The 11,713-nt window shown below is 39.9% G+C and overlaps 1 protein-coding gene across 1 annotated transcript; it reads right to left on the minus strand.

The window, feature by feature from the left end:
- Positions 1-1,138: 1,138 nt before the first annotated feature.
- On the minus strand, positions 1,139-9,906 carry LOC138675901 (synaptotagmin-1-like). Its single transcript, XM_069764519.1, has 2 exons — positions 9,776-9,906; positions 1,139-3,990 (listed from the first exon to the last, which is right to left on the minus strand). Exons 1-2 carry the CDS (start codon positions 9,884-9,886, stop codon positions 3,784-3,786), a joined length of 318 nt encoding a protein of 105 aa, XP_069620620.1. The 5' UTR covers positions 9,887-9,906; the 3' UTR covers positions 1,139-3,783.
- Positions 9,907-11,713: the final 1,807 nt, after the last annotated feature.

The raw sequence follows: 11,713 nt of genomic DNA on the forward strand, positions 1-11,713 counted from the left end.
ACAGGGGTCGGGTCGGGTTTTATGAAACCCGACTTCTGAATCTGGCCGACCCGTTTCGCTCAACCCTACTACTGGTGTCTCAATTAATTTTACTTTTATTGGTATCTATTTTTATTTTTGAAAGTTACCAGTAGCTGCTGCATTTCCCACCGTAGGCTTTTACTCGAGTCATTAAGTTTTCCCAGTTTTTTGTGGCAAAATTAGGGGTCTCGGCTTATACTCGGGTCGGTTTATACTCGAGTATAAATGGTAGATGCCGAATTCGCCTTTTTCCCACCCGTAATGAGTGCTCCCTGTTCCTTAGTATGGTGCTTGGAAGGAATAAGTCATGCGCCAGTCCTTTGTACTGACCACACATATATTTATACTATACATATAAATGAGAACTCCTCTGAGATGTCTCTTTTCTAAGCTAAACAACATTAAAAGTTGCAACATTGTTGTGCAACTTAGCATTCCACAAAAATGTACCAACTTTTGAAAATCATTTATCATGGAATTCTGGCATAAATCACTTTGATTAATACGGGTCACAGGGTTTTATTAATTCAGAGATAGAGCCTTTAATTTTTACTCTACTCTAACAAAATTTTAATTTGCCAAAACATGCAATTTTCCAAGGAAATTAGATTTGCAGCAAAATTATTCTAAGGGAATTTAATTTTCTCTAGTTTGCTATTTTTTAGAATAAAAAATAGATAAAAGCTCATACTCACCTCACTGCTCTCCTTTCCGGCCGCCTCTGCTGCTCTTTGTCTTCCACAGCTTCATTGTGATGCATCTTTGATGGGGCGTTCACTCTAGGTTGGGGCTTCCAGCCATAAGCAGGCCCCGGAGATCACTACAAATGAACCTCTTCTGTTCATTAAGATGACGGCCACATCCAGCCGCCCTTTGGCTGAATTTGCACAGAGAGAATTATCTAAAATCCACATTCTCCAAATTGAGGGTTTTTGTAAACTTTGAAGACAATTCAATTCCACTCGAATAAATTCATCTATCTCTACTACTGAATTCTCATTTCATCTCACAACTTCAATTTTTCAAATTCACAAGAAATGTGAGTAATCTTTTTCTTTGTGTATATTAGGTAGTGACCCAAGTATATAACTTGCCATTAAAAAAATTAAGACTGAAGCAGGAAATAAAATATTTTTATTGAATATTTGCTTAATATGTCAAGGTTTTTAACAACGATCTGAAAACTCTACTGTGGGAATCACTACACAAAGTGAAACTAAATTGGAACCACTTCATCAAAAATGAAGGTATACACAGCAAACTTTGTTAGCCCGCGGGTCACGAGCGATATGGCAAGAGAAAACACCCAAACATTTCTACGAGATACAGGAGAGAAACTCACACATAGAAACACTCAAGCAGGCAGTAAGTATAGACAAAGGCAACTAGGATTTCTACAGCATCAGATTCTAAGACTTACACAGCTTTGTCCAAAAGGTAGATGTGGCTGTTTATGGTTTTTACCCTTTTCTAGTCAAATCGCAGGTTCAGTAAGTACATTTGCATTTCAGTACGATGCATTGACATCTATTAGGAATGCACTTTCGGCAGTGTGAACCTGCATTTTGAGCTTATCCATTAGACATATACACAAAGTTTGGAAAAATAACCAAGAAGAACAATAATAGTAATAAGCTGAGATAGTATGATGAGTTTTGGTCAACTTCATTATTGTAAGTATATTTATCACCCTACTATTTCATATTATACAGTGTACGGGCCTCAAAACCCGTCCTACGTTATTAATGCCATTCTTAAGGTTCGGTAGTAAAAAGATTTCTGCTAATTGATAACATTTTCTATCTTTAAGTCCTTAACACTATCATAAGAGAAACTCCGTTAAGAATGATCATATTGATATAACTGCTAGTTGTATCTTGGCAGGGACATCACTGGTATGCCTTTGCCCGTAAAGTCATTTATTGGGGGTGTAATGCCCTGTTTTGTATCTATGATCCTGCGGTTTTAAAACAAAAGCAAGTAAAAAATAAAGAATAAAATAATAAAAAAATAAAAATAAAGATTCCCTATTACTGATCTGTGCAATAAAAATAAAGATCAATGCATTAAGAATTAGAGTCTTTTCCCTCTAAATAAAGGATAGAATGTACAATGTTTATTGATATATTTTTATAGATATGTTTCAATATAGATAATAATTGACGGCTAATATTGCACAGTGCTCAATACATTGCTGTGTGATCTACCTATTCTGTATCCAATATCCAGCATAGCTCCCATGTTCAAATTGGTCCATAGTAACCTATTTGTGCTATGCTCTCCTGCAGCAGTGCAGTAGAAAGAGATGGCAGTATCAGTACAATATCACTATAGAATTAATTGATTGCTATTCACTGAGAGAACTAAGTTTCATCTAAGCACACACGGCAGTCACAGTGATACACAGAGCAGTCGTTTAAGACTCTTATGGAATGACTAATAGCTTCATAATAGTGCCATTTACTACATAATAACATTGAAAACATTTAAAAACTCCTCCTGAAATGAGCATCTAGTATACACAAGAGGGTGCTCCAGTTTGCTAGCACTTGTTCTTTGTTTTATACCATTTTTAAAGGACAAATTAAAACTCATTATACAAATAGTATATATATAAAAAAGGTCACTAGCTGTTTTGGCTTACTTGAAGTGCATTCAGAATTATGGCTAAATCAGTTTAGTCTTTATATATATATATATTGGGTCACAATACTGTTTGTTAACTATGGAAACGTAGGTGACGGTGTACTCGGCACAGTGCTTTTCAGCAATGTTCAGTATGCTTCGCGGTCTGTCCATGAAACGGGGTTACGCGAGTACACACACACATAGAGTGTATGAGATGTGGCATGGAGACGTACAGATAAACCCCAAGATGTACATTCTATCTAAAGCTAAAATTTACAGGACGGTGTCTGACGAGCAAAAGGTGCCGTTTGCGCAAGCAAATCTCATGGGATATTAGAAGTCTCGGAGACTATATATACATATATAGAATCTCTGTATTCCCTGTTAGTACCTCGTCACTCAGATTGAAAAAATGCCACAATTTTAGCTTTTTTTTTTTTTAAACACATAAATATATACAAAGAAATATCTTGGCATCTAGTGACCAGACTTGTTATGGACATTTACACCTCTCCTCTATTCGTAGCCGTTGCCCCTGACTGAAATCTACACGTATGAACTAATTTGCTCACAGAAAATATGGAATGTACGCCTAGTTCGTAATCGTATGGATCTGGTCGCGCTCAGATTTAAGTTGTCCTTTAAGATGTCAGTGCAACTCTACTAGTGCCTTAGAAGTTGGAATTTCTCCTGGAATGCGGACGATACAATAGTTAAACCTGTAATATAATATCAGCTCTTCTATATTTAGTCAATTTACATTGTTTAAAATAGAACATCTTATTAAAAACACCGAAGTATACACGGAATAAGAAACGCGTACGACATACAAATACACAGACTAGAAAGAAATGTTGGCATACTGTTATATACAAGAGTGTGGTAATAAATTGATTCATGCTCTATCTACACATCATATTGCTTAAAAGAAGAGTAAGAGGGCAGTTGTGTGGCGCACAATATGTTTTCTTTTCAAGGGAAGTAAGGACATTAAAATTTGTGCAAATTAAATGAATAGGTACGAATGACCTGAAATAGGAATGCATGGAAAGACATGAAAGGACCCATACTACTGAGGTATTTACATATACTGGCTAAAGAGCACTATATGGGCAACTGCAGATTAGATTCTCTTTATTTTTTGACGCCAAGCATTACATCTACTTCCTCCTCAGGCTGTAAAGTATGCCATTGTGCAATGGGCCGTCGTGGGTTGGCCAACATGTCTGACCAATGTCGCAGCTCTGCGCCGGTACTGTTGTAGCCCACAAACACCTTCCCAATAGCATCATTTTTTCCAATCTTGTCATAGTCCAAAACAGTAACAACAACTTGCACTTTCTGGAAAAGAGAAAACAAACAAGCAAATATAAAATTGCATTTTAATAGGAAACAAAATTATGAATCAAAGAGGATAAAGGAAACCTGTCAGATGATTTATGCTGCTCATATCAGGTATATTCTTCTCTTAAACGCTCTGGCATTTCAGAAAATAAATAGTTTGAAGATCCGGCAGAGACAAGACTAGTCCGGCACCGCTCTCAGCTGTCTTTTTCCACAGCCTCTTTAAGTGACTGACAGGTCTCTCCCTGGCTGGTTTTGAGTTGAAGGAGAAGTTCAGTGTTTGGAGTAGGTGGGTGGAGATTCTTTCAGGTGATTTCTGCATGGAGTTGATTTGCATATGTATCCTAATCCACTCCCATTTGGTTTGTGGCCCCTATTCCTCCCCTGTTTCTCTCTCTGTTGTTTTGTAAATGTATTTGTATGATTGTAGTTTTCTTTTATCCCTGTCTGTTTACTCCTGTCTGTCTGGTTTGCATTTTCCAATACACTTTAGACTCACCCCTCCATGGGTGGGGGAGGGAACAGTTAAGGGTTAAGATAGGAGCATAACAATTCAGGGAACATGGATAGCCAAGGGTATCCCCAGTTTGATTGATCAATTAGGTGCCCAATGTCCCTTGCCTCTACGTGACAGATACACTGTGGCCATTATTACTGTGGTTCCTATTCCTGCATTGTGACATACTAATTTTGACTATTATTACTTCTGGGAAATAGTACTTGAGGTGACCTATTAGTTTTTATACTACATTAGAGGAGTACAAATACTATACAGGATGTCTTGAAAGTAAGGAAATATCTACATATAATGAAAATGGTTGACCGATGGCAATTCATTATTTACACATAAGCGTTGGGAGAAAAGAGAAAGAGGTTAAGCTATGTCATCAGCATGGTGGACATCTTTAATGCCCCTAACTTTAATTCAACTTTAGTTTTTTAACCGGGCAGCTAAGTGTTATGACCTGGTGATTAGGACAATAATGGACCTGGTGGTTAAGAGCACACGGAATGACCTGATAGTTACCAACAAGCTCTGAGACGTGGGAACTCTGCTGACCGCAATCCCTAATCCTATCACACACACTAGAAATAGCCGTGGATTGCTCCTAACGCTCCCTATGCAACTCGTCACAGCCTAAGGAACTAGCTAGCCCTAAAGATAGAAAAATAAGGCCTACCTTGCCTCAGAGAAATTCCCCAAAGGAAAAGGCAACCCCCCACATATAATGACTGTGAGTAAGATGAAAATACAAACACAGAGATGAAATAGATTTAGCAAAGTGAGGCCCGACTTACTGAACAGACAAAGGATAGGAAAGGTAACTTTGCGGTCAGCACAAAAACTACAAAAAGACCACGCAGAGGGCGCAAAAAGACCCTCCACACCGACTCACGGTGCGGAGGCGCTCCCTCTGCGTCCCAGAGCTTCCAGCAAGCAAGACAAAAATCAAAATAGCAAGCTGGACAGAAAAAAAGCAAACAAGAGAAAAGCAAGCAGGAACTTAGCTTCTGCTGGGAAGACAGGTCACAAGAACGATCCAGGAGCGAACTAGACCAATACTGGAACATTGACAGGTGGCATGGAGCAATGATCTAAGTGGAGTTAAGTAGAGCAGCCAGCTAACGAATTAACCTCGTCACCTGTGGAAGGAAACTCAGAAGCCGCAGCCCCACTCACAACCACCAGAGGAAGCCCATGGACAGAACCAGCCGAAGTACCATTCATGACCACAGGAGGGAGCTTGACAACAGAATTCACAACAGCTAAGTATGTGAAACATCAATCAAGTAAAGAATGTGGCTCAAAAAACAATGGTGTGCTTCATGTTAAAGGGAAGCTGTCAACAGATTTTGCAGCTAAAAAATGCATCCACTGCCTTTCAGGGCTTATCTACCACATTCTATAATGCTGTAGATAAACCCCCAGTCCGACCTGAAAGAGAAGAAAAATAAGTAATATTATACTCACCCGAGGGGCGGTCTGGTCTGATGGGTGTCACAGGTTCGGGACTGGCACATCCCATCTTCTTGCAGTGCCGCCCTCCTGCTTCAAGGCGTACTTCTCTGCCCTGTTAAGGGCAGAGTAAAGTACTGCAGTGCGCAGGCGCTGGGCCTCTCTGACCTTTCCCAGGGCCTGCTCACTGCAATACTTTGGTCAGCCCTCAACAGGGTAGAGAAGTACACCTGCGCAGGAGCGAGATTCTGGGGAGCAATGAAGAAGCAGGAGGGCGGTGTCGCAAGACGATTGGAGGCAGTGGACCCGAACCTGCGACACCCATCGGACCGGACCGCCCACCCCCCCCCCCCGTGTGAGTATAATTTAACTTATTTTTCTTCACTTGCCGGTTGGACCGGGGGCTTGTCTTCAGCATTACAGAATGCTGTAGATAAGCCCAAAAGGCAGTGGCTGCATCTTAAAGCGGCAAAATCTGCTGACAGGTTCCATTTATGATAGCTTTATTCATTTTCATGTTCACAGAGATTTTTCTCCTCTCCAGGTGATGTGAAGGATTAATGGTATCCCAAGCATAATTGAGATTATTTCTGGTGAACAAAGCATATGTGTCATTGCAGAGGATTTCAAACAATAAAAGCAAAAAGGCTTTCCAACCTTATCCTCACTGTAGTTGAAAAAATTTGTAGCTTTTCCTGGTTATGGTGCTAATATTGTCTACCCATAAATGGCACCCATAGGTGCTGAAATATGTTACTGATAGTGACCCAGACAGTTTGTTAGAATTTTCAAAATGAGTGACACAGCAACTTCACATAAACCCTTTCTTTCCCAAATCCAGGGGCGGAAACATCATTGGCTGCACAGGGGCCCAAGTGGTAATCGGGCCCATTTCCACTTAAAATGCTGGTGAAATTTTGCATTATCATGAGCTTTTGGGCTGTAAAGGGCCCATATACTCTTCTTGCTCAGGGATCCCTTTTTGGTCTATGTTTGCCTGTGCTCAATTCAGTTGTTTAGTCAAGTCTATGGTGCAGTGGTTAATGGGCAGCCTTTTTCAGTGGCATTGGTTGAGATTTCCTTTCATTACAGGAGTGATTCATTCATCCGAAGTGAGACCAATATTAAAACTTCATCCTTCACATCATATTTTACATGGATAATTCCTTACTTTCGGGACACTTTGTGCCATACTTGTCGGGCAGTCACATTAGCATGTCCATTCTTTTTTCGCTAATGTGGCGAATGTAGATTGCCTCACCAGGAGAAAAGAGGGGTCTGGGGCAAATATTTTTAGCATATGCTTTGTCATGAATTTGCAATAAGGAGGCTGGAGGTATCACTCATGCGCTGCTGCTGCTGGATAATCGATAAAATAACAACATTTATTAACAGGTTAAACATCAACGCGTTTTGAGGTCACACAGGACCTCTTCATCAGCACAGGAGGTTTGTCCTGATGAATAGGTCCTGTGTGACCTCGAAACGCATTGACTTTTAACCTGTTAATAAATGTCGTATTTTATCAATTATCTGCTATCAGCAACGCATAAGTGATACCTCCAGCCTCCTTCCTGTACCCTTGGTCTACTTCCTGACCGGTATCTATGCAGCAGCTGTTTTACATGCCCATTACACATAACAAGGTGAATGCATCCTACTTCTTTGACACTCCATTGTCACCAGATAAGACCCTATTGCGCTTTATTCTTTCGCAGTTTTTTCTTCTTCATTAAGAATTTGCAATAAATGTTTTAAGATTGTATCCAAGTTAAACCTAAGAATATTTCCAATTAAATGTATGGATAACATTATCACAGAAATAAGTGAACTCGTTAGCTAACTCCCTGGATTAAAAAAATACATGAATTTGAATTCTATTTAACAAATTCATCAATGCAGGAACATCGGATGACTGAGCAAAAAGAATCATGCAAAATGACTTATCTCTAGAATGCTTAAAGGGAAACTGTCACCAGGTTTGGCCGATAAGAGATACGGCCATCACCTTTCAGGGCTGATATACATAATTCTATAATGCTGTATATCTGCCCCCAACCTGACCTGCAAGAGAAGAAAATACTTTTATTATACTCACCTGCGGGGCGGTTCGGTCAGATGGGTGTCGCTCTTTTTCGTCCAACGCCTCCATCTTCTTGCGATGCCGCCCTTCTGCTTGCTTCGTGAAGATGACACATCTCCTCAGCATCCCGCTCCTGTGCAGGCGCACTTCTCTGCCCTGATGATGGCAGAGCAATGTACTGCAGTGTGCAGGTGCCGGGAAAGGTCAAAGAGCCCCGGCGCATGCACACATCAGTACTTTGCTCTGCCCTTGACAGGACAGAGAAGTGCGCCTGCGCCGGAGCGCTGTGCCGAGGAGACTGTGTGGATGATAAATGGATGCGCCACCCACATGAAGCAAGCAGGAGGACAGGGATCGTAAGAAGACGGGAGGCACCAGACCAAGACCAGCAAAGCTCATCGGACCAGATCGCCCCTCAGGTGAGTATAATAAAAGTTCTTTTTCTTCTCTTGCAGGTCGGGTTGGGGGCAGATAATACAGCATTATAGAATGGTGTGTATCAGCCCTGAAAGGTGATGGCTGTATCTTTATCGGCCAAACTGGGTGACAGGTTCTCTTTAAAGGGAATCCATCACCAAGTTTTTTCTACTGCATCTAAGAGCAGCAGGATGTAGGGGTAGCAACCCGATTTCATCGATATATCACTTACTGGACTGCTTATTGAAGTTTTGATAAAATCGTGGTTTTATCTGCTGCAGTTTTCTCAATATTGAGTACTGTTTAAGCTCACCCCACTGATTGGCAGCTTTCTGTGAACACAGCGCATAGGCAGAAAAACCTCAATAAGTGGTGCTTATAAGTAGTGATTATTACACAGTGATTTTATCAAAACTATCGCAAGCGGCCAAGTAATTGACATATCATTGGAATCAGGGACTCTTCCAATTATTATGACGCACTAAGATTAGGTGGCAAAAAAACAACAGATTCCCAATGATGTAAGCCAATAGGAGCAAAGCTTTGCATGGATATGTTGCTGCAAATCTACAATAGTGAATCATTTTCATCCAAATATTTATATTCTATGTGTAAATGTTGCATCCAGCAGAGGGACGTGTGTACGTCTCACTTTAGAGGTAATAATCAAATATATATATTTTATCATTTTACAATAACAAGTAGATTCTGATGACACTAAAACAACAAGACATTTGTATGGAAGACTATGCGGAATATATACTGAATATTCTTCATATCTGGAAGGAACGAACACCTGTGAATCCGCATTACATATCTATTCATTGTGACAGCCCGCGATAAGGCAAATTATGGCACAGTACCATCGAAAATGATGGGAGGAAAAGCAGAAAATTTCATTTGCTCTTATCTGTATGACATTTGTCTGGATTCCTCTTGCTATTTAGTCAGAGATGTTTCTATTAGAGCCATTGCTATTTAAATATAATGTCACATTATGAGTTTGGTACTTATGTAATGAGACGGTGCTGAGGGTCTATACTTAAGGCCACCTATCTCAGGACATGGTGGCAGCTAAAACGCAGCCTGATTAGTGAACATTAAGTGAAAAATGTGAAAAGGATGGCCTCATAATACCCTCCTGTTCCTCACATTTTTACCCTGATCTGGAAATATCACTTTAAAAGGGATGTTGAAAAGCGGAGTAGTATAATATATAATGTGGCCTGAAAGCATAGCGGTAATTACAACACTCATTACAGCCCCTCCAAAGCAAAATCAGATAGAACAATGTTTGGATGCTCCAAGGTGATGTTTCAGATTACCTGAATTTGCTCAAATGGTACTTCAAAGCTAAAAGACTCATTGTAGTAGGGATTAAGTGTATTCTTCTTAATAGTTGTCTTCTTTTTCTTCAGTCTCTTGCCGTTCTGCATGAGATGAATTTTCACATAGGGATCTGGGAAGATTTAAATTTAATTAGAAGTAAGTATGCGGAATAAAAAAGGTTTATAAACTGGTATTTAACATTTCTGTGCAAACAGTGTACGCGGTTGTGTGAAATATGGCTAATGATTTCTCATAATATGAACCACAACAATAAGACGTGTGACGGACCATGGAGGAGCTAAGTTCACATAGCATATTGCCGACGTCAGAGTTCTTTAACCGGAGTATATATTTAGTTATAGAGAAGACATGTATATATATTTTGGTGCACAAGTATAATACAGTGCTACAAAAATTTGTTATTGTTCTTAAAAGGAATCTGTCTCCAGGTTTTGCTATATAATCAGACAGCAGCATGGTGTAGGACAGAGACGTTGTGTTAAAAACCCTGTTTTCTCTGCTACAGATCTAGCAGTGCTTTAAATGCTGAGCCCTATATAATCCCACTCACACCATGGGCGGATTTCTGTGTACACTGTATATATGAGTGATGATGGTGGGGTTACACAGAGCAAGTTGACTAGGTGTTGATAAAACACTGATTTTATTGAAACAACAGCGCACAACCCAGTTAGTGAGAAATCTCTAGGATCAGGGTCTCAGCCTCTACATCACTCTGTTCTCAGAATACATAGCAAAAACCTTCTGACAGATTCCCTTAAAGGGCTAATTGCCTTAATGGCAGCTGCTTGGGAACTCTATTCTGTTGTGTATGTAGTCTTTATAGTTACAAATTATAGATCCATAGACTTCTGTAGATGAATATCTCCATGATATGGCTTCTGCGGATGAACATCTCCATGAGATGGTTTCTTTGGATTAACATCTCCATGATATGGCTTCTGCGGATGAACATCTCCATGAGATGGTTTCTTTGGATTAACATCTCCATGAGATGGTTTCTTTGGATGAACATCTCCATGAGATGGGTTCTGTGTATAAACATCTCCGTGATATGATTTCTGTGGATGAATATCTACATGATATAGCTTCTGTAGTTGAATATCTCTATGCGCTGGTTTATGTGGATGAACATGTACATAATATGATTTCTGTGGATGAACATCTCTATGAGATGGTTTCTTTGGATGAACATCTCCATGATATGGGTTCTGTGTATGAACATCTCCATGATATGATTTCTGTGGATGAATATCTACATGATATAGCTTCTGTAGTTGAATATCTCTATGCGCTGGTTTATGTGGATGAACATGTACATAATATGATTTCTGTGGATGAACATCTCCATGAGATGGTTTCTTTGGATGAACATCTCCATGATATGGGTTCTGTGTATGAACATCTCCATGATATGATTTCTGTGGATGAATATCTCCATGATATGGCTTCTGTAGTTGAATATCTCCATGAGCTGGTTTATGTGGATGAACATGTCCATGATATGATTTCTGTGGATGAACATCTCCATGATATGGCTTCTCTGGATGAATATCTCCATGATATGGCTTCTCTGGATGAATATCTCCATGATATGGCTTCTCTGGATGAACAACTCCATGATATGGGTTCTGTGTATGAACATCTCCATGAAATGGCTTCTGTGGATGAATATCTCCATGATATTCTTCCCTCTCCTAGTGTATCCTCACCCACCCCCTGCAGACTGTGAGCCCTCGCGGGCAGGGTCCTCCCTCCTTATGTACTCATGTGCCTTGTTATCTGCTCATGTTTAATGTAATTGTCTATATTTGCCCCGTATTCACATGTAAAGCGCCATGGAATAAATGGCGCTATAAAAATGTATAATAATAATAATAATAATATGTGTTCTGTATATGAACATCTCCATG

Source organism: Ranitomeya imitator, chromosome 4 (assembly GCF_032444005.1).
Source record: "Ranitomeya imitator isolate aRanImi1 chromosome 4, aRanImi1.pri, whole genome shotgun sequence".
NCBI classification, from domain to species: domain Eukaryota; kingdom Metazoa; phylum Chordata; class Amphibia; order Anura; family Dendrobatidae; genus Ranitomeya; species Ranitomeya imitator.

Coding starts and splice junctions, on each gene's coding strand:
- LOC138675901 (XM_069764519.1), bottom strand. CDS start 9,886: ATGCAGAACGGCAAGAGACTGAAGAAAAAGAAGACAACTATTAAGAAG. Junction 3,991..9,775: donor TACCATTTGAGCAAATTCAG/GTAATCTGAAAC, acceptor TCTCTTTTCCAG/AAAGTGCAAGTTGTTGTTAC.